This window comes from Ovis canadensis, chromosome 3 (genome assembly GCF_042477335.2).
Source record: "Ovis canadensis isolate MfBH-ARS-UI-01 breed Bighorn chromosome 3, ARS-UI_OviCan_v2, whole genome shotgun sequence".
In the NCBI taxonomy this organism is placed as follows: domain Eukaryota; kingdom Metazoa; phylum Chordata; class Mammalia; order Artiodactyla; family Bovidae; genus Ovis; species Ovis canadensis.
The window spans coordinates 216,157,194-216,180,033 of NC_091247.1; the positions used below are offsets into that span (position 1 = coordinate 216,157,194).

The 22,840-nt window shown below is 50.3% G+C and overlaps 1 protein-coding gene across 1 annotated transcript in view; it reads left to right on the plus strand.

Moving 5' to 3' along the window:
• Positions 1–22,840, plus strand: part of ANO2 (anoctamin 2) — a 357,135-nt gene that overhangs the window by 115,945 nt on the left and 218,350 nt on the right. The window contains exon 10 of the mRNA XM_069582006.1: positions 4,131–4,195. Coding sequence (XP_069438107.1) covers positions 4,131–4,195 — 65 coding nt within the window. The remainder of the gene's footprint in view (positions 1–4,130; positions 4,196–22,840) is intronic.

Below are 22,840 nucleotides of genomic sequence, written 5' to 3' on the forward strand. Positions count from 1 at the left end.
TAAGAGGATCATGAATGAGACTGAAAACTTTTTTTCTGTCCATTTGGATTGGGAAATGGATACTCAGCAAGGCCAGGAGACTGGTTCCCCTGTCCATTAATTCAGTGATCCCTGACCTTTTTTGGCACCAGGGACCAGTTTTCATGGAAGACAATTTTTCCATGGATCAGACGAGGATATGGCTCCAGGATTAAGCACTTCACATTTTTTGTGCACCTTGTTGTTGCTCAGTCGCTAAGTCGCATCTGACTCTTTGCCACCCCATGGACTGCAGAACGGCAGGCTTCCTGGTCCTCCACTATCTCCCGGAGTTTGCTTCAGTTCATGTTCATTGAGTTGATGATGCTCTCTAACCATCTCATCCTCTGCTGCCCTCTTCTCCTTTTGCCTTCAATCTTTCCCAGCACCAAGGTATTTTCCAATAAGTCGGCTCTTTCTATCAGGTGGTCAAAGTATTACTATTAAGTCAGCTCCACCTCAGATCCTCAGGCATAAGTCCGGAATGCTGGGGACCTCTGCATTAAATGATTGTTCTGTTAGGACTGACCCTGGCGTTCAAATCCCAGCTGGTTTTGCAGCCAGGTGGATGTGACTTCTCGTGTGTGGCAGGGGAACTTCTCACTGCAGGGCTGGCTTCGCTCCTGGAGCCTCAGAGGTATCTTGAAAGAAAGAGCTGAAACCTCTGAATATGTGTAGCAGGTTTGTCTGTATTTGTCACATTGTAATAGTCTAGCGTCTTCAAGAGGGCTGTGGGAAGGATTTTGGTTAGGTACAAGGGAGAACCTTTGAATTTGGTGTTAGAGGAGGTGCAGAATGGTTGAGAACTGATGGGCGATCACTCCTCTGGAGGACTTTAGTGGTGATCCGGCCATCTGCTGGTACCCGGGGTTCGCCTCCCCTCTTCCCTGAAATCTGTGGCTATTCCAGTGATCTGCCTCTTAGGTGGAGAGCGCTCTCTCCCACCCCCACTCCCCTCTGCCTAGTGCAGCCTGCAGACTGTATGACTCAGCTCCTCCCGGAGGGTGATTCGTGAGAGGTTCCCTCCCTCTGGAGACCAGGGGTTTCCCACCTTTCGAGAAAGCAGGGCTGCGGGGTCTGCAGCCACCTCAGTCCACATCTGCCAGACTCGCCTGCTTTTCTCAGCATCCCAGAGAACGGACTGTTTCTGTCTTTTGAGGGAGGCTCGAGCCCCACCCGCATCCCATGGCTTCCCTGCCCACTTACAGAGAATCCAGGGTACAACCTTAGAAGATGACTTCCTTTAGTAGCTTTTACACCCTCGGTCCTAGATTTTCCAGCTTTTTCAGAGGACTGTCTTCTCTGGTGGATGGTTAAAAAGTGACCCACCAGAAGGTTCGTGACGAGAGTCCGTCTTGCTTTCCGATGGGAAGCCTACTTTTCTTCTCGGTTTCTCTTAAGGTCTAGTTTTCCCATCTTGCACAAGTCCCATTGAATTAATGGAGAAGTGACCTGCCAAAAACTCAGATAGGTCATTGCAGGATCCAGGGGGTAGAATTCCATCCTCTCCCATTCTAGTCCTCCCGTCTCATCAGTGCCTCTCAGCTGGCTGCAGCTGGCATCGCTGTGTCTGCCACAGGTCCAACTGAGGAGCTTGGGACCTCGGTGAGGGTCATGGGTCTCATGCATCCTGCCATCCTCTGGCCTTGAAGATGGCTTTACCAGCTGGGTCCTTTATAGTCTCATGAAACACTTATACTGACCTACTCTTGGCTGTGACCCTCGGGGATCGACCTGGCCTCTGGGTGCTCTGATCCATCAGTGGGGTGGTCCCCGTGGCTTGTTTCTTCCTGCAGTAAAGTTTAGAGATCAGACCCATGTGCTTGGAATGACATCTGGGGCCTCCAAAATAAGGCTCTGTCCACCGAGGAGCTGTAGACCCTCTGGCTTTATTTGCAGGCTTGACCAGTTGGTGAAGAGGATCTGATGTAACTAAGGGAAAGAGCAGATTTAATAAGCTCTAATAAGCTAGGAGCTTATTAGGAGGTTCTGTTGCAAGTTACCATGATTGTCCTGAACTTGACTGACACATGCCTATCCCTGTGGGGCAAAGACTCTGGCCTGCCTCCCTGCACCCTGACCACTGGTCTGTGCTAGGACCCTGTAACCCGGGCATGACCTACCCGGTTTGAAACTGTGTGGTTAAACATTTGTAAAGACAGCCGGCAGTCTATAGCACCTACCACCTAGCTCCTGCGTCACCTGCCCAGCGGCCTCGTGAACCTGCCGGGCAGAGCTATGTGGGCATTCAGGTATCACTGTCACATCACCTCCCAGGTTTGAAGCTTGGACCTCCTGCTCTGGCGGGGTCTGCGTGCTGATGTCCTCTGCTGTGTCTGTCCGGTGCATCTCCATGGGGCATGGGCAGTTCTCTTGGCTCAGTCTCCTCTGTATCCACCAGTGATGGATGCAGCCTTGAGAAAGGACTCTTGGAGATTTCGTCCAGCAGGTCCAGGAGCCAGCCAGGGGCAAGGCCTGGGAACCTGGCTCTCAGTTTGGACCTGAGCCAAGCAGGCCACACTGGCTTCCTGGAGCATTTTCAGTTTTCCCCTTCAGGGCACTGCAGACAGGTTTAAGGGTTGGACTTCGTGACTTGGAGAGGAATGTGCCCTGGAGGTCAGGGCCTCAGAGGGAGCACTGACGTCCCACCACTCTCCCGGGAGGCATTGCTCATATCTCTTGACGCAGGCTGGCCTCCCTGTGGGCCCCCAGTGATGTCACTGCGACAGCCAGGTGCTAGTGAGCCCAGCATTGGTACTGGGGAGAGGGAATAAAACCCCAGGGCAGTAGAAGCACCAGGATGACAATGAGGAAGAGATGTAGTAATAACGGTATGATCAGGTTTGGAGCCGCTTGCCTGGAACAAAGCATCAGGCTTCATGGATTCAGATTTTCGCCTGCCCACTGGGCACCGTGTCGCCCCCTTTGTGTTGGGGTGTCCTGCTCTGTAGAAGGTGGGACTACGGATGCAGTTTCCACCATCAGAGCCCATGCAATTTCTGGTTCTTTTTTTGAAGTTGTTGGAGGACATTGTGACAAAAAGTCTATACCTACCAAGTAGGAATGCCAATTCTTATTTCAGTTTTAGTATGGTGTCTTTGCTATAGGGCTCATGTTCAGCCATCTCTCCAGAATACCTGGTTAGAGTCACTTCTTGCTAGAACTGTGTGAGTTCTGTGTGATGTGTGAGAAGATGCAATGTAGAAGACTAGGAAGTGTGAAATAGCATTATCTCCCAAGACTCTCCCCTTGCTCAGCCTGGCCTTCCTGTGAGGACACGTCACATCACTTTCCTCAAGGCCTTGGCACAGAAGGCGTGTTCTCCTAGTTGAAACACACCCCCACCTCCTAGGTCTCAACCCAAATGTCACCTCCTCAGAGAGCCCTTCTCTTGCTGTCCTTGTTTACATTCCCTGGTGGCTCAGAGGTTAAAGCATCTGCCTGCAACGTGGGAGACCTGGGTTCAGTCCCTGGGTCAGGAAGACCCTGTGGAGAAGGAAATGGCAACCTACTCCAGTATTCTTGCCTGGAAAATGCCATGGATGGAGAAGCCTGGTAGGCTACAGTCCATGGGGTCACAAAGAGTCAGACACGACTGAGTGACTTCACTTTATCAATAATTACATTGTTTTAAAATTAATTTTGATCCGAGTATAGTTGATTTGCAATGTTGTGTTAGTTTCAGGTATACGGCAAAGTGAATCAGTTATACATAAACATATGTCCACTCTTTTTTAGATTCTTTTCCCATCTAGGTCATTACAGAGTGTTGAGTAGAGTTCCCTGTACTATATGCATGTATGCATGCTAAGTTGCTTCTATCATGTCCGACTCTTTGTGACCTCATGGACTGTATCCCGCCAGGTTCCTCTGTCCATGGGATTCTCTAGGCAAGAATACTGGAGTGGGTTGCCATGCCCTCCTCCAGCGGATCTTCCCGACCCAGAGATTGAACCCGCATCACTTACATCTCCTGCATTGGCAGGCGGGTTCTTTACCACTAGTGCCACCATGCCTTGGCAAGTGTCTAATTTTGACTTGCTAAGCTGGATAAAAAAGGTGACTAGCTGCCCACTTCACCTCTAACCTGGTTCCCTGTTTTTCTTGTTTAGCTGCTGTATCAAGAATGGGCGCGCTACGGGGTGTTTTATAAGTTTCAACCCATTGACCTCATCAGGTAAGATGGGGGAGGGGACCCTCGGGAGGACCCGAAAGATTTCCGCAGACTTTCTTGGCCCCTGGAGGTCTATTGGCCAAGCAGAGGGCTATTCTAGACTACCTCCCCCAACTGCTCTGTGTCTTACAGGTCCAGAACAAGCTCCTGGGTGAGGGAGGGCAGTGGTGGCTGTGAGGCAGCAGATAATACAGACAGATGTCCCGTGACTTGCATCTTGGGGTCATCAGCACTGTGGTCTCCCCCTTTCTGCTCTTGGGGGAGAAGGGTGTGTAGAGTTCTTCTTTTATTACCATCCCTCCGATTTGCCTCAAGAAGGATCTAGGTGCAGCAGATTCTTAGGTCATGCCCCAGAAGCCACAGTGCCGAACAAGAGGAGGGGAGACCTGACAAATCATATAAAGAATAAACTCCCTGGTCTGAGAGGATATGTGGACTTTTTATGGCTTACCCAGGATGACTGGAAGGGAGGAGAGACTGGATTCCAAATCCCACCCTTTTAATGCTGCCCCCAAAGTGCTGCCCAATTGCCTTGGGAATTTGCGCAGCTTGTACAGAACAGAGGTGATAAGCTTTCTGAAAGAACTTTCTAGAATTCGATCGGTCTGATGAGTCTCAAATGGTTGAGGGCTGTTAGAACTCCAAGTCTTTATCAGGTGGAGTGTTACTGGGCCACCCTCTGCAATGGGGGAGCACTGAGCTGAGACTCCGGAGATGGGGGTCTTGTCTAGGACCAGCTACTAAGAGGCGCTTGTTTCTCTGCGCAAGTCATAACCCTTCTTTGGTCTTCGGCATCCTGTTGTCTCTCAGTCGTGCCTGACTCTTTGCGACCCCGTGGACTGCAACATGCCGGGCTTCCCTGTCCTTCATCATCTCCCAGAGCGAGAGACACTGAGATAATGAGACACTGGGACAATGAGTTTGAGACATTGCTCAAACTCATGTCCGTTGAGTCAGTGATGCCATCCGACCATCCCATCCTCTGTCGTCCCCTTCTCTTCCTGCCTTCACTCTTTCCCAGCATCAGGGTCTTTTCCAATGAGTCGGCTCTTTACATCAGGTGGCCAAAGTATTAGAGCTTCAGCTTCAGCCTCAGTCCTTCCAATGAATAGTCAGGGCATCCTGATGGCTCTAAACTGGGAGGCTGAGCTGAGGGCTCTGTGGGGAAATTTGGTCCAGCACACTCATTTGGAAATGATGGGGACCCTCAGCCCCACGCCTGACATAGAGGACTCGCTGCCACTCAGTCACTCGTGGCTCATTCTCATGAGCTAATTCATCAGCCGGCAAACTCAGAGAGTGTTCCTGGCCACTTGCCCTGGGCTGGGACCTCAAGAGGGGCGGCCGCCAGAAGGACCAGGTCCAGTGGGAGCGAGTCCAGCTCCTTCTTGGAAGAAGACAGCAGGCTGGGAGTCAGAGTTTGGGCAGGCCCATCTCTCACACAGAGAGGGGACAGCCCTCCTGGGGAACTGGGAGCTCAGCTGGACGTCTCTTGACGGCAGGTGTTTGCTCCAGCTGAAGGCTGTTAGCCGAGGCACTGGGGTTGGGGAGCCAGGCCACGGATGCGGGTGACCGTGGCCCCTCACCCAGCGCCTCCCGTCCCCTGGCTGCTTTTGTGAGGTGCGGCCGCCTGGATTGTTCTCCGGGCCGCTTCCTCCATGCCTGGCAGCCTTTGATCTTCCTCTCGGCCTCGCCAGTGGCCACCCACACTGTCGCCTGTTTTCTCCAACTCATTTGTTAAAAATATGATTCCAGAAAATAAAAATTCTCCCTACTGGAGAGCCTCGTCTTTTCCCTGGAAACTTCAGGTGACCGGCTGCCAGCTAAGTGGGTGACGGCAGCTCCAGGGTGCACCCCATGTCAGCCACCAAAGAGGCCTCACCTGCAGGGGAAGAGTTGCCTTTGGTGCAAAGCCCTGCTCTGGGCCCTGGCGGTTTCCAAGGACGCAGAGCCCAGAGCTATGGGTCCCAAAGCTAAGTGTCCACTGTGGGTCCCAGTGTCCACTTCAATCAGAGTTTCTACCACGTGTCACAGTGTCCACTTGCTGCTCAGATCTGGGAGCCGGGGGCTCTTGCAACCCCTGCAGGATGCCAGCAGCTTGGATATGCCTGGAGCCTGGAGCATCTCTCAGATACTGGCTGGAGGGAAGGGAATGGTAGTGTGTGTGGTGGGGGGCAGGAGTAGAGGGACTGTTGTCTATCCAATGGGGGTGAGGAATTTGCTCTGCTGGAGAGAGAAGAGGTGACCGTGGAGAGAGAAGAGGGGAGAGAGAGAGAAGGGACAGAGGCCTTGGGGGTGGGTCGTGGAGACAGGGATGCCATGAGCGTGCCCCTTGGGGGCTCATGGAGAGGAAACTGGGGTGGAGGCCGTGGGAACAGCTCCTGCACCCTGCTGGCTCCACCCAAACTCCTGTGTCCACGTCGCCTCCGTCCTTCTCCGCATCGTCTTCCCTCTCCCGCGTCCTAGTCCCCGGTCTGACACCAGCTCCTGGGAGTGTGTCTTCAGCACCGTTTCTCTCTTTTGCTACTTGTTCTTCATCCTTCTTGCTTCCACCTCTGGAGACCTAGTGGTCCGCAGGATCCAGTCGGAGGCTGCTCAGACCCTGTGCTTCCGTTGCAGCGCACGCCTGTGAACTGTGCCCCCTGCAGGCTCACACGGTAACTGCACCCATGTGTTCTGTGCTGAAGCAGGGGTGTCCTGTCCAAGTTGGAGGTGACTCTTGCAAAGGCCAGCAGGGTCTTTCCTGCCTGTTCTCTCGGGCCCCTGGCTTCTCGTTGTCAACACTGAGCTCCATTCCTTCCCCCGTGCCTGTGGTTTGGGACATTCAAAAGCGCAGAGCTGCTGAGAGCCCAGCAGGTCTGGGACGTCTGTTTGCGTGTAAAGAAAGCCCTGGGACCAGCTATCCTCACCTGTCCACAGCCCTTCAAGCCTAAGCTGGAGATGTGGGGTTCGAAGCTCCTTTCCCAGGGGTGGAAATTGGGCAGAGGGGAGACAAGATGCCCTTTCCTGCACCGTGAGCCCCTCCCTCCTGCTGTGGGTACCTGGGTCCAGCGGACTGCGTGGCGAGGGTGCTAATGGGCGTCCCAGCCCAGCCAGACCCTGCACCCTAGGTCCTACCTTTGTTCTAGAAACCTCAGGGCCTACAGGCCTGAGCAGAGTATGTGTGTTTGTGTGTGCTCACATGTGTGTGCATAAGTGTGCATGTGTGCTCACTTGTGTGTGCATGTGTATATGTGTATGTGCATATATGTGTGTGCAGGCGTGTGTGTATGTGTGTGTATGTGCATATATGTGTGTGCAGGCGTGTGTGTGCGTGTATTTGTGTGTATGTGCATGTATGTGTGTGTGCAGGCGTGTGTGCGCGCGTGTGCATGTATTTGTGTGTATGTGCATATATGTGTGTGTGCAGGTGTGTGTGTGCGTGTATGTGTGTGCATGTATTTGTGTGTATGTGCATGTATGTGTGTGTGTACGTGCTGCCTGGGAAGTTCCCCAGGGAGGGATCCAGAAGGGACCCCCACTCCCTCACAGTAGACTCTTCTGGGAACTCCCAGCCCGTGGCCCTGGTGTCCAGGCAGAAACAAAGTTTGTGATGGAGCCAGTGGAGGAAATGCTGTCCCGGCAGGAGGGAGGTGGCTCTACTAGTCTCTTGGGGCCATACGAGCATCCTCACAGGTAGAGGAGTAGATTTCTGCTTTCAGCACCCAAGGTTCATGCCCTGATGTCCCAGGAGGGGAATGGCTTTTATTCCTTGGGGTAGCCAGGAGCCCAGGCCTTGGTGATGTGTATAGTTCTGATCTCATATTAGCCAGCCTTGTCTTTTCATGAAAATGAATATGCACTCACAGGCTGCTTTTCTTAGCTGGGAGGTTTTGCTGTGGATGAGACAAAACAATAGGCTTCAAACATCTGAGTTAGATTTAGCTACTAACTGAAGCTGATATACAAAACTGTATTTGAAAGCATCTGCTGCAAGTTAACTTCAATGGCATATGGAGGAGAGGGGACCAGAAGTTCACTCACCTCAGGGTGAGTAGCTGATGACCTTGGGGGATGCACCAAGGGCATCGTATATAGGCAGTGTCCACTGTGCCAACTTGGGGCCACCATCTGGAGAGGGGTGAATGGCTCTTCCTTGTTCCCTCCTCTTCTGGGGATGACGTTTCACGGCTGGGGCGGGGAGTAGCACCTATCCCTGTGGCGGGTCTGGCGCCCTCTTAGCAATGTCCTGCTTCCTCAGTCCCTCTTCCTAAGACCTCAGTGATATCAGGAGCCTTTGGGTAGCATCTGTGGACAGCAAGAGTGGCACTGTGCCCCCACCTGTCTACCCATCTCTTCTGTCCCAGACTCTCAGCCCGCTCCAGCCCTGCCCGTGGAGAGCCCATCTAGAACCAGCATCTCAGGAATTGGCCTTCCCTTCTGCTATTACAAGGGCTTCCCAAGTGGCGCTAGTGGTAGAGAACCCACCTGCCAATGCAGAAGACGTAAGAGATGCAGGTTCAGTCCCTGGGTCAGGAAGGTCCCCCGGAGGAAGGCTCAGCAGCCCACTCCAGGATTCTTGCCTGGAGAATCCCTTGGACAGAGGAGCCTGGTTGGCTATAGTCCATGGGGTTGCAAAGAGTCGGACACGTCTGAGGTGACTGAGCACGCACACACCTCCTGTTACAGGGCAGAGGCCCTGATCCTTGTCAGAATTCCTCAGAACAACCTCTAGAAGGTTGAGCCACCCCCTCTGTCTCTGAGCCCTTCTTCCATCCTCCTGAAACACACCCACATCCTGCCCCCCTGTGCCCCCCCACCCCCCGCCCAGAGGAGAGAGACAGAGGAAGCCACGTTCTTTCTTAGGCTTCTGAGCAGGTCAGACTCAGGGAGAACCGGCCACAACTGGTTTGGGGGAGGGACTGGAGAGGAGAAAAGAAAACGTTGATCAACCCATGATGAATTATTTCCTGAGCCTGCTGCCTTCTTCTTCTTGATCTTTGCTGGGATTCATGCAGGCAGTTCAGCTCAATGCAATCAACATTTACTGATGCTCACAGTGAACAAGTCTGTGTGCCCTCAACGCAGGGAGGCATGGCGAGGAATAGGGTGCGGTTTGTGTCCTTAAAGATCTAGCAGTCACACAGAGAGCCAGACATGTGTGAGGCAGGATGGAGTGAAGACTTTTAATGATTGTAATATAAGTATGAACGTGATTGGACGGGACAATGGTTGGAGAGTAGTTGCTACTAGCAGAGTAAGGGAGGACTTTCTGTAAGAGGTGGCGCTTGAATTAGAAACATTGCTTCTGAAGGCCTGAAGTTAAAGGGTTAATGATCTCGAATGTGTCTTCATTGTCAGCCTCGGCTGCCCCAAATATGGACTTGTTGAGCCTGGTATTGTCGGCCAGAAATCACAGTGCTGCCCAGAGCCAGGTCCTTCCTGACTGTCGATCGGGAGTGATCAGGTCAAGAACTTGACTTGCAGACCTCACTTACCTGCCTGGATTCTATGCCAAGCCTGGCCCATGTCCTTGGCTCTGTCCCTGTAAGTGAGCAGAGCATCCAGGGTTAGAGGAGATGAAGCTGGACCCAACAGAGGAAACCAAGGAGAGGTGATGTGAGGCCAGCCGCTTGTTTTCTGTGGGTCTCAGCCTTGAAGTATTGGACTGAGCCAGGAAACACTTTGCAGGCTGAAAAGGGATCATATTTCATGGGTCTGAAGAAGACTTTTCTTTTTCCTCTGAGGGTGTAGGAGCATAGTTGACAGAGAAGAGCAGGCAGTAGCTGGTTGCAGCAGAAACATGGGTAATGATGTTCTGTGCTGTTGTATTCTGGTCCATTTTATAGACAGCGAGATAAGTCAGGCTGCTTATGAGATGCAGCTGGCAAAGAGGCCTGTCCCCCTTCTCCTTTCTCTCCCCCCTCCTCCTCCCCAGATGTTATGAACCCTCCAGAGAGGAGGAGCCAGCCTGGGGCTGTCAGTGGATCAGGAGTTGAAAGAGGTGCCCCCAACTGCACCCTGAGGCCGTTCTGCTCCTGCACGGGTGGCCTCCCGGCCTTCCCTAGCTGGTGGCTCCTGTTTTAGATCAAACTGAATCTTCCTTCCTGGAGTACCAGTACTTGGTGGCTTCTACTGCACCAGGAGGCGGCATGAACTCCCCATGGCCTCCTAGGGTTGCATGGCCAGAGGTGGGTGGGGGTGAGCGTCCAGTTCACTAGCTCCCTGCCTCCCTGACCCCCTCTTGTCAGGCCCTGTTTCCCGAGGAGGAGAGAAGCTGGTATTTGCCTGAAAATTTATGACAAGCTATAGGATTCCTGTCTCCTTGGCCCTTGTGTGCAGTAAATTCTCATTTATCTGGAACCCCAGGACTAAACCATGATGTCACAGAGGTGGGTGGAGCTTAGAGGTTGGCTGACCTCCATGCCCGGACGTGGGATAGGGGATGGAGGGTTTCCACTCCCAGCACACTGATCGAGCAAACGCCCTGCATTATTTTTCCTATAGTAGGAAGTGCCTGGCCTCGGGGGCAGCATATTTGTCTGCTAGACATTTCTAGCCACTCGAAGGTCATGGAGCCAGGGGAAGAACTTTGCCAATTTCCCCCGTTTAAGTTCAGTTCTGCCCCCTGGAGCTCCATGGAAAAAGAGCTTCTCCCTGTTGGGTTCTGGTGGTTGTTATCGTTCAGTCGCTCAGTTGTATCTGACTCTTTGTGACCCCATGGACTGTAGCCCGCCAGGCTCCTCTGTTCAAGGGATTTCCCCAGCAAGAATGTTGGAGTGGTTTGCCATTTCCTTCTCCACGAGATCTTCTCCACCGGGGGATCGAACCTGAGTATCCTGCATTGCAGGTGGATTCTTTACCACTGAGCCTCTAGGGAAGCCCTTCTATTGAGAAGGCCAGCCTTTAAATATCTGAAAGTAGTTCTTGTGTTCCTAATAATTCTCACGCCTTCTTTCCTGCAAGCAAAACACACCTGGCCTTGCTCTGTGCCCTCCTGTGGCATGGGCTCTTCAAGCAGTTTAATCATCACTGTAGCCCTCTTCAAGACCCACTGTCCTGGCAGGCAAAGCAGGGCCCTCCTGCCCCAGACTTAACCTGGTGTAGCTAAGCCAACACGCATTCGCGGTGATGGTGTGTCAGGCATTGCTGCTGGCAGAGTGGAGATGAATTAAGCATGACCCCATCCTCAAGGAGCTTAAGCTCAAAGTCATATCTCAAAGCTTGTAGATGTTCAATCGGCTTTTCTGGGAAATCTAGGGACAGATGGATAGAGAACATTTTCAATGTTATGGGGAGGGAGGTGGGAGGGGGGTTCATATTTGGGAACGCATGTAAGAATTAAAGATTTTAAAATTTAAAAAATAAACAACAACAACAACAACAACAACAAAAGTAACTGTTGAGACTGTAGAAAAACATTATATAGAAAAGATCCTGGGGGAAAGCTGGCCCCCAAGTAAGTCATCTGTGATGGGGTGTGATGGGGTGCTCAGGGCTGTCAGCTGTGCCTTGGGCAAAGATTTTCAGTGGTGACTCTGACTTTCTAGAAACATCCTTTGATGTGTGACAGCACCCACAGACCCATGAAAAAACTTCAGAAAGTATTTTAGGATCACATCACTTAGGGATTTACCAAGTCATGGCAAACCTCATGTGTGCAAGTCAGGTAATCCTGCCTAAAGAAAACCCAGCCAGGCTAGAGCTGTTTCAGAGAAGGAAGGGTAACGTGATCAGAGATGGGGCAGGGCAGCTGGTATGAAAAAAGACCTACACAAAGAGTTCCTGCTCTAGGAAGAAGTGGAGAGGGAGCGGAGTCTTTACTAAATTATGAGATGGGTAGTGACTGTCCATGTGTTTATCAGACCCTGAGGCACCTGTCTAGGGATGTTCCTCTGGACCGAGAGCAGTGGGTTAATGACGAGAAGAACTCAGCTTGGCTCCAGCCTTCACAGCAGGTGATATAATATTTGGACAAGCCACTCTTGAGCCTCCATGTCCTCAGCTATGAAATGAGGATCAAAAGACCTGTCCTAAATGCCTGACAGTAATATGGTGAGGCTTACAATATAGTTGTGCAAATAGCGTGGTAAGGGGCATAGGTCTGGTTAAGTAAATCTGTTATTTATCTGCTCCCTCGGGAAAAATTATACTATCTCACCATGGACAACACCCAAGTGTTTGATCCCTGGAGCTGCCATTTCAGCACACGTCTGTGGTTTGTCTAGGATTTAGGTCAGTGGCGAACAGGGCTTGCGAGGGTTCAAGAATTTGATACAGTTCAAGCTCAAGAGTCTTGACAAACATTGTATAATCATAAGACGATTTTTTAAAAATTGCAAATCAGTGCACTGGGATTGTGAAGTTTGCATGGTGCACTCTGTACGTCCAGGAACCCTCCCAAACAGCTGTTCTTACTTCATGTTCCAGAGGGAGACCCTGAGCTCAGGAGATAGGAGCTTCCTGAAGCCACAAGCCAGCCCACCTTTGGTTCAGACCTGTCTGATTCCAGAAATTATGTGCTTGCCCTTGTACCACATGGATGAAGGTGACCCAGGGCTCCATCCAGCCAGATGTTGGGCGATCTGGGCTTCCAGATTCCTCAAATTAATCCTTCCAGTCAGCAACCTCTGAGGGACACCTGGTGTGGTCTGGGGAGGGGAGAGGGGCTCACTGACCTGGTCACCCCCTGGTCTGTGATGGGCCAACCTCATCAACATCCCTGTTTGAGCAGGAGTGATGTGTCACTTGCCAGAGCGGTTTGTAGGAGATCCCAGCATGCCGTGGTTTTGGTTTCTCATTTATACTTTTCATAGTCTTTTCCCCCTAACTTCTTCCATGTCATCAGGTTGTCAATTGGCACCTCTTGCTTTTGCCAGTGGAGTAGGTTCCTTCCCGACTCCTGCTTGCTGCTCTGTCTCCATTGCAGGTGTAGTAACCTGACCCCCGAGCAGGCAGCCTTAGGCACCAGGTAAGCCTCTTAGGCAACCTGCCCAGGAATCTGCCTCCTGGTTGCTGTGGGATTTAGGGAGGCTCTGCTGTTGCCATGGAAATGTCTTCTTGGTGCTTCCTAGTGAGTGAAATGGTGTTTCCAGGATGGGACCAGAGTCAGTGTGATAAGGCAGGTGCCTTTGCTGTGAAGAGTTGTATTTTGTTCTTGCTTGCTTTGGGAGGTCACAAGAAATCCAGACCATCAGAGACTTTTCTTAGAACTCAGCGTCTATTGACACAGGAGTGGATCCCTGCATCAAGGGCATACTTGATGCTGAGCTTTGACCTGGGTGTGATGTCAAAGCAGGAAGCTTGCAGTATAGTGATGGAACCCCAGGTATTCACAGTAAATCTGATGGAAGCCATCAAGGTAAAGTGGTACCCAACTGGGAACCCATGCATAGAGCTGTCCGCAGAGGGGCTGGGGGCCAGGTAGTGGCCAAGGGGTGGGCCAAAGCTTCTGAAGGGGTTCATAACTAGCTTTAGTGTGGCCAACAAGAAAAAAAAATGAGATTTATGGGACATGTGAGTTTTAAGCAGAAAGTAGAGACTTGAAAGAAAGAGGAAATAAGGTTGAGGATTTACCAGATTTAGACTGATGCAGTCTTGGTCCAGAGATAATGGCTGAAGGAGAGGCTCAAGAATGGGCTGAGGTTGATGACAGCTAAGAAGAGAGCCCTGGAGCCATGGGAGGTGGTTGGGGGAGATACCTGGGGTGGTGTAGGGGGAAGAAAGCCTAGAGAGAGGGGTCGTGATGAAAGGCAACAAAAGAAGATGCTACCGAGTGGTTTGTCTAGGATTTAGGCCGGTGGCACAACAGGGCTTGCGAGGGTTCAAGACTTGAGCACTTCTTGCCGTAAGGTGGGAATGGACCTGTTGGGAACCAGTTTTTCAGTCACTCTCCCTTGGGAAACTTTAGGGGAAATTATTCAGCCCTTTGGACCTGATGCACTTCCTCTTGCTGAGATGGAGAGAGGAATCTTTGCATCTTCTTCACAAACCCTCTAGGCTGTGATGACAGGTACCATCTGTCTGTGGGAGGCAAGGGCCTCAGGTGGATCGGAGAGGGCTGATCTTGCCCTGGAAGGAAGGAGGGGACTGGCCGGGGGATACGTCACCATGGACAACACCCAACTGTTTGATCCCTGGAGCTGCCGTTTCAGCACACGTCTGTGGAAACCCTGAGCTCCCCATTCCCACTAACGACACTTCCCTGAGTGATGCTCTCCACCCACACCACATGTGTTTGTAACCAACTTAACCAGAAAGCAGCTTGACACACTGAACAACACCCTTGGAACACACGTTACAGCCGCGACCGCAAGATCGTTCCATTTAATCAGCTGGGCATGCCCAGATGCTTCGCACAGGCACAAGCCTCTGTTTTCAGGAATGGAAAGCTACAGCATTTTGTGGGTCTGGAAGTCACAGAGAGAAACAAAACAAAAAGCTTCAAGATCCCTGCCTGGCAGACTGCTGTCCTCCAGTACCTCCTTGCGGTTATCACAAGGTAGCCAAAGGTGTTGCAGGAGATGTGAGTTTGAGCCCTGGGCTGGGAAGATCCCTTGGAGAAGGAAATGGCAACCCACTCCAGTATTACTGCCTGGGAAATCTCATGGACAAAGGAGCCTGGTGGGCTATGCAGAGTCAGACACAACTTAGTGACTAAAGAACGGCAAAGCCAAAGATACAGGTCACTGGGTAACTGCCAGCGGTGGCTGTGTGCCCTGGCCAAGTGGCTGACTCCATTGTGGAGAAGTTGTGACCCTCAGCCTGCATCACCCAGCCCCTCTCAGGGCCTTAGGAATCCCTGCTTGAGGGCTCAGAATTCAGGGCTGTTGCCTTGGCCCCATCGGTTCCTTTCATAAAATCCATGTTGGCTGAACACAATCAGGAGAGACAGAGAAGAGATTGGAGGACTGGGATTTTGAACTTTTTATTTGGAATTCTAGTCTGGAGGAGGGTAGGGGCAGTGGCTTAGTTTCCAGCTGTTCTTAGTTCTAACAAAATGGCTATTTCGTTAGGTTGACATGTGGCCTAATCCTCAGACTTTGGGTAGGCAGGCAAGCCGCTCATTCTCCATGCTCACCTCCTGGTCTGGTCTGTTCCCCCTTTCTGTCTAATCCTGGGGGACCACACCCCCTGTGGCTATCCTAGTCCCTCTCTGAAGGTTTAACTCTGGGGGTGAGGTTAAACCCTCTGATGATCCAGCAGCCAGCATATCATGAAAGAAATAGTAGAGTCCCCTAGCTCAGACCTTTCACCATCCAGTTGGAAAGAAGACTCCGTGTTTGGAGAAAGAGATTTAAGAGAATAAATAATTCACTTCCATTCTGTGGTGCTGGAGAAAACTTGAGAGTCTCTGGGACTGCAAGGAGATCAAGCCAGGCAATCCTAAAGGTAAATAAACCCTGAATATTCATTGGAAAGACTAATGCTGAAGCTGAAGCTCCAATACTTTGGCTACCTGATGCGAAGAGCTGACTCCCTGGAAAAGACCCTGATGCTGGGAAAGATTGAGGTCAGGAGGATAAGTGGGCAACAGAGGATGAGATGGTTAAATGGCATCAGTGACTCAATGGACATGAGTTTGAGCAAACTCTGGGAGATGTTTAAGGACAGGGCAGCCTGGTGTGCTGCAGTTTGTGGAGTCACAAAGAGTCAGACACAGCTGAGAAACTGAACAAATTTATTGGGCATCATTGCTATGTTTATTTGTGATTATTGTTTTAGGTGCTAATGTGATGAAAAAGATAGATGTGAACTGACTGTGGGTGATTAGATAATTTACCATCTAACCTAGGACACTCTTGAGAGTGAAAGGGAGCATTATTAATAGTTAGGCTGAGTGTACTAGTCAGCTACTGTCAGAATACTGCTGCATAACAAACCATCCCCAAATCAACAGCTTACAACAGCAGTCATTTATTTCTCTTGCTTAAGTGTGTATAGGTTGAATGGAAAATGTCTGCTTCAGGCTGAGGGTTGGCTGGGCTGGGCTCCAGGCTTCAGACTGTGATCAGGTCTCCACAGGTCTGCATGCTCTCAGTGGATCAGAAGATGCCTGAGCATGTTCCTCTCATGTGGAGTCACAAGGGCACAAGGAAAGGAAGGGAAACGATGACATCTCTCTTAAAGCACTGCTGACATCACATTTGATAGTGCTTCACTGGCCAAAGCAGTCACGTGGCTGAGCGCAAGTCCCCATGTTTCTGATAACTATACCCTTTCTTAAGGGGAAAGGAGTCAATATTTTCTGAATGCCAGTGTACCTGCTCCACTGAGACAACAGGTATAAGCCAGGACCATCCCAGGAATACATGGGCCTGTGGTTCACCCTTGTCTGGTCTCATGGAATTTATGATCTAACAGGAAAAGACAGATCATGTATAGTTTATTTACAAAATTTTTTTATCTAAGTATAGTTGATTAACAGTATTGTTAGTTTCAGATATAGAGCATAGTGATTCAGTTATACATAATACATATAATTCTTTTTCTATTAATATTATAGTTTATAACAAGATACTGAGTAGAGTTCCTTATGCTCTACACAAGTAGAGGTCCTTGTTATTGATCTAATTTTATGGAGTAATGTGTATACGTCACACTCTCCCAATTTATCCTGAGAATGTAGTGTTAATTATGAGTGTGACCTGGGTTGCACTAGGGAAGTGTAGTAGAGTGTATCGGGGGTACAATTATAGGGCAGTCCAGCCTTGTTGGAGATGGCCAGCTGAGGAGGAGACACAGAGGTTACACAGAGGTTTGATGCATTCATGAGTGAGCCAGGCAGAGATGAGCAGAGTAGCGTTGGCAGCTCACGGTGCATGGTGCTTCCTGCCTGCTGGCACCGTTTAAGCCCTGTGCACTTGCCAGCTCATATCACCCCCCTGAGATGTACTGTTAGCTTCAGTTTATAGATGACAAGTTGTGATGCAGAGGTTGTTAAGCCATCCGCTGTCACGGGGCTAGTGAGTAAGGAAGAGGTGAGGTTTGAACTTTAGGTCTGGCCCTGGAATCGGTTCTGTTCCCTACAGGATACACTCCCCACAGCAGGCAGAGGGGGGCCTGGGGTACCTGGCGTTATGTCTGCCGTGGGGAGACTTTTGGCAGGGCCAGGCTGGGGTGCAGCAGGGACCAGGTGCGGGAAGGTCCCAAAGCCGCAAGTCAGCCCATCTGAGACTCAAACCCAGGCCTGTCTGATTCCAGAAAGGATGTGTTTTTGCTGGTACCATGTGGCTGAAGATGACCCAGAGCTCTGTCTAGTCATGGGCCATTTGAAGATTTGGGGCTTTATCCCAAAGAAAAGAATGTGTGCTTGAAGCGTGGTGATGATGCTCTAGGCAGGCTGATTACCTGCTGCCTTCCTCACCTAACAAGGGAGCTGTGATAGGTGATCCATAATGTCCCTTTTGGGGCCAACTTTCTAGGCCAGATAGGGTAGCATCTCAAGCTTGAAGCTGGTCTGGGGGCAGGGGTCTCCCCAGGGGCCAAGTCAACTTTGGGGTTGGAACCCAGGAGTCTGGACCCCAATTCTAGTCTCCACCCATCAGACTTGCCCCTACCCAGGGGCACCCCCTCGCCTATGTCCCTGGATTCCTTGCTTCTCTCCCTCAACCTCTCTCTTCCAAATAACCCATCTCTGGTTTCTTTTGCCTCTCTGGCTTTGATCACATCTGGAGCGTTTTGTAGAGTTGATGAGTGTGTATTTTCCTGTTGGGACACATGGTGTCTATCAGGGGCACTTAAGAAGCCTGGCTGGGTGGAAAAGTTTGCCTGGCATCTCGAGGGCTGCTGGCCTGGAGGGCGGGTGGCAGCTGCATGGCAGGGGACCTGGCATGAGGGCCAGGGGACTCTCGGGAAGGCCCTGGAGGCCCAGCTGGGGGCCCGCTGCTCCAAATGGTTCAATTGTCCTGGGGGGTTGGTGCCTGTGTGCGTGTGTGTATAAAGGCCTGGAAGGGCCCCTCTGCCCTGTTGCCATGGGATGCTGCCTTCAGTGCTCTCCATGGTAACCAGGGCTCTTATCTGCACATCCAGGAACATAAACCAAGTGTGGTCCCCTCCAGGTCGACAGTGCGTGATGGATGCCCCACAGGGCAGAGAGGCAGGGAGATACCGTCTGTGAAAGGTGATGATAATTTCCAGGAAGCCACCTGGCTGGACCAGTGTGCACGAGGATGGATGAGATGCCAAGCGGGCTTCCCTGAGGGAAGGGGCTGGGAGTGTGCCCGCCCCAGGTCCCGGAGATCAGAAGTCTCTTTACCCTCTCCTTGGTGTTGGCCTTTAATCCCCGGCGTCCCAGGGATGCGCAAGAGGAAATGGGTGCGATTCTAGGTGGGTACAGATGCTCTCGGCAGGAAGCGTGGTATTGGAGGAAGGAGATAGACTATACAAGGGTGATTCTCAACACTGAGGTCCCTCTTGCTCTCCTTTCTTCTCTTTCTTCCTTTTTTGGTTGGCAGGTATGCCCAGCTAAGTCTGTTTACCTTCTGTTTGAAATCTGACATCCGGTTCCCCTGAGGTGGTCTCTTCTGTCCTCCCCTATCCCCCATAAGTTTTTTAAAAAATTAATTAATTAATTTTAATTGGAGGCTAATTACTTTACAATATTGTGGTGGTTTTGCTATACATTGACATGAATCAGCCATGGGTGTACATGTGTTCCCCCATCCTGAACCCCCCCTCCCACCTCTCTCCCATTCCATCCCTCAGGGTTATCCCAGTGCACCAGCCCTGAGCCCCCGTCTCATGCAGTGAAGATGGACTGTGATCTATTTCACATATGATAATATACATGTTTCAATGCTATTCTCTCAAATCATCCCACCCTAGCCTTTCCCCACAGAATCCAAAAGTCCCCTAAGTTTTTTATCTCCAAGCTTCACAGCTGTGTTGAGTCCCCTCTGCCTCCGTGGTCCCCATGAACTATCTTTGTTTCTCCCCCAATAATTCTTGGATTTTCTTTAGCCCTTTTCCTTCCACCTCCTTTCCTTGCCTGGCTCTGCCAGCTCCGTTCACTCCTAGTGACATCTTCCAGACCCGCTGACAAGGCACCCCCATCTGGGTCTGCTGGAGGTATTCCTGGAAAGGGATAGAAGGAGTTTAGAGGCCCGGGAGCGTGGTGCTGGGGCCCACCCCTCGGAGTTCAGCCTGGCAGCTTGTTTATGCGCCTGCAAGTCTAGCAGAACATGTTCCTGTCTGTCCATGGCTCGAATGAAAGGGCCGACGCCCCTGGGCTGAGTTGGAAACATAAACAGCTAGTGGGCTCTGAACTTGAAGCAGGGGGAGGCCAGGCTCCCCGAGTGGCTGGATTCCAGGCTTCGGAGCATCCCTGTTGGGCAGTGTGTCTGGGAGTCAGGCTCCTCCTTGGTCGTGGGGGGATAGAGGAGAGGGGTTGTCCTAGTCTTTTTTCTTTTTAACGTGTCCTGCTCAGAGAGAGGCCTTGGGAAGAAGGCAGATAGCTGAGGGTGTGGCCTGGGGTGTCACCCTGGATGGCTGATGCTGGGACACAGAGTCCAGGAGCCTACACCCGAGCTCGATCAGCAGGACCGCCCTCCTGTGGGGGCTGTGACCTGCTCACTCATCTGTTCCTTTGACGTTCAGAGGACTCAGTGCTTTAGCAAACTCCAGACCTGAGGCAGGAACCGTCCAGGTAGAGGTGCTGAAGCATCCTGGCCACAAGAAACTTGCAGTTAACCTGAAGAAAAGATAACCTCATGGATGGTTCCAGATGCTTGGTGAACATGTGCAGGGGGCTCTGCAAGGAACAGAAGAGGGGCTCCCGAGTCAGTCAGGGGAGGCCTCCTGGAAGATGCAAGGACAGAGCTGAGGTTTGAATAATGACTTGATGTGAAATGAGTGTAGGGGAGGGGATGGGCACCCTGAGCGGGGACACTGGCAGGAATCGAGGCAGGAAGTGGGGAAAAGCATTGTCCTACAGGGGCTTCCAAGAAGCTGAGGATGGCTGGAATGAAGAATATTTATTCACTTATTTATTTTTTAAACTTTTCATTTTTGTTGGGTGCCGGGGTCCAGCCCCGGTGGATCCAGGGTGATTCGAAGGTGGGGGGACGGAGTCGGCGTCTTTGGAAAAATACATATTTAATCACAGATAGAGAGAGATTAGAAATGGATAGTGTAGTAGGAAGATTAGTGGAGAAAAGGAGGCTGAATAACTTGGATTACGTGGAATAGCATCCATGCTCCAGATGGAAATTCAGCCAGAAAAACGGGAGCAAGAAAGAAGCGACATGGGGGAATCAGTCTTTCCGGAAACTGATCCGATTTCTTTATTTTTGGGTTTGCTTATATACCTTTTGTTACACATAGGGATGAATACAGAGTCACATGGGGGTCAGCAGTCCTGACCTTTGTCAAAATCAGGTGCTTCACATAAATGTATAAAAAAAAGGTCTTAGGGATATTACATCATCTTCTGGCCATGAGTGAGACCTGCTGACATTTTATGATCCTTTCTTTCTGATAACCATAAAACTTATTTCTTCCAAGGGTGTTTTTTCTTAAACCAGGCACCATCCTCCAAATAAAGCTGCATTCCTATAGGGTGAGGGTGTAGTGAGTTACAATCAAGAAAGGAATTTATTTAACCCAAGGTTAACATGATTAGTCTTAAAGGTTAATACTTATTTCTCCTATATGCTTAAAGGTTAATACTTATTTCTTCCTATATGCTAGTTATATTCATTATAAGGGTAGGGAACATGGAGATTTAGCAGCAAACATCAGCCCAACAAATGAAAATCCTTTCACCAATGCTCCCCTTAAGATCTATTTAGTCTTAAGATATGATAAAGTTACATTCTTACACAGCAAGGACACAGTGATATATAAGCACAGTGATCTATTACAAAAGAGAAAATCCATTAACTCAAAAAGTCTAGTATTGCTAACATCAAAAACTACCATATTTCCTTTGCTATATTCCAAATACATTGATTAATATATTCCCAGGTGCCTAAGGATATAGAGGCCTGGCGGCAATCATTGACTCAACAAGAAGAAAAAGTCCTATGCTAATTAAGACTCTCAAAATACTCCAAAACTCTCTGTGCTGTTTATGGTTGAGAGGTAGTAAACAATCATGTGCCTAGTGGCAGCAGTAAGGATAATCCTGTCACACAAGCTAGTCTGTCAGCAGAGAGGTTTGACCTGAGACAGCTTTGTCCCACCCAGAGCAGGGAATTAGCAGCAATTATTGACACAACAAATGAAGAGACCCTTCACCAATATAATTCCTAACCAACTATACTAATAATTTCTAACTCCCCAAAAGAATTTGCCTTTAGTAAGTCTAAAACATCTCGTGCCTCTCAGATTGGGAGGCTGTAGACAATCACATGTGGCCGGACGAACCTATACAGGTGGGCTAGATAACCTTCAGAGGAGTCCGTAAGCTGAAACACTCTTGTCACGCCCAAGAATTTTTATCGCCTTGGAGCTGCACGTTTACTCCTTCTCCGAGAGAAACGGTTATGGGGGAGAGCCCCCCGTGAAGTCAGAGGTGTAGGTGAGAGCATAAAACAGACTCTGGTTTTGGGGTTAGATGCTCGGGAACAGGGGGTTTCCTGAGGCTTGATCACGCCTTTGCGTATGCCAAGCCTCGTTCCTCATGACCTTTGCCATGGGCGGAGTTCCTCACGCTGGCCCCCGGCAGTTGAGGGTATAGCCATTAACAAAGTTGTGATAGTTTCAGGTGAACAGCGAAGGGATTCAGCCATGCATACACATGTATCCATTCTCTTCCAAACCCCTCTCCCATCCAGGCTGCCACATATCATTGAGCAGAATTCCCTGTGCTATACAGTAGGTCCTTGTTCATTATCCATTTAAAATATAGCAGTGTGTAAGTGTCCCTGCAAAACTCTCTAACTCTCTCTTCCCTCTATCCTTCCCCTAGGCAACCATAAGTTCATTCTCTTGAGTCTGTGAGTCTCTTTCTGGTTTGTAAGTAAGTTCATTTATATCATTTCTTTTTAGATTCCTCATCTGAGGGATGTCATACGATATTTCTCCTTCTCTGTCTGACTTACTTAACTCAGTATGACCCTCCCTGGGTCCATCCATGTTGCTGCAAATGGCATTATTTCATTCTGTTCAATGGCTGAGGAATATTCCATTGTACATATGTACCACCGCGTCTTTATCCTTTCCTCTGTCAATGGCATTTAGGTGATGGCGTTTAGACATGGCAATACTTCCAGGTCTTGGCTGTTGTGAACTGTGCTGCAATGAACACTGGGGTACATATATCCTTTTGGATCGTGTTTCTCTCCACATATATGCCCAGGAGTGGGATTGCAGGGTCATATGGTAGCTCTGTTTTTAGTCTTTTAAGTAACTCCCATACTGTTCTCCATAGTGAGAAATGAAGAGCTTTTATGAAGGTGGAGGAGGTGTCAGATGGGAAGGAGAGGCAGGTATCTGATCATCAGCCTTAACCACTTAGCTCCAGTGATGGGGAAGAACTTTAAGTGCTTGTGAGGCCAGAATTGAAGAGCATTGTTTGATGGATTAAAGCTTTTTAACTATGTACTTTTCCCATCAGTGTGTTGCAGTCAGGATGAGGCAAGACTTCATGGGAGTCGAGGCTCGGCTGGGTCTCCAGTGGACTGGGGGTGGAGTACCTGCTACAGGCCTAGCTTTTCTGCGATCAGC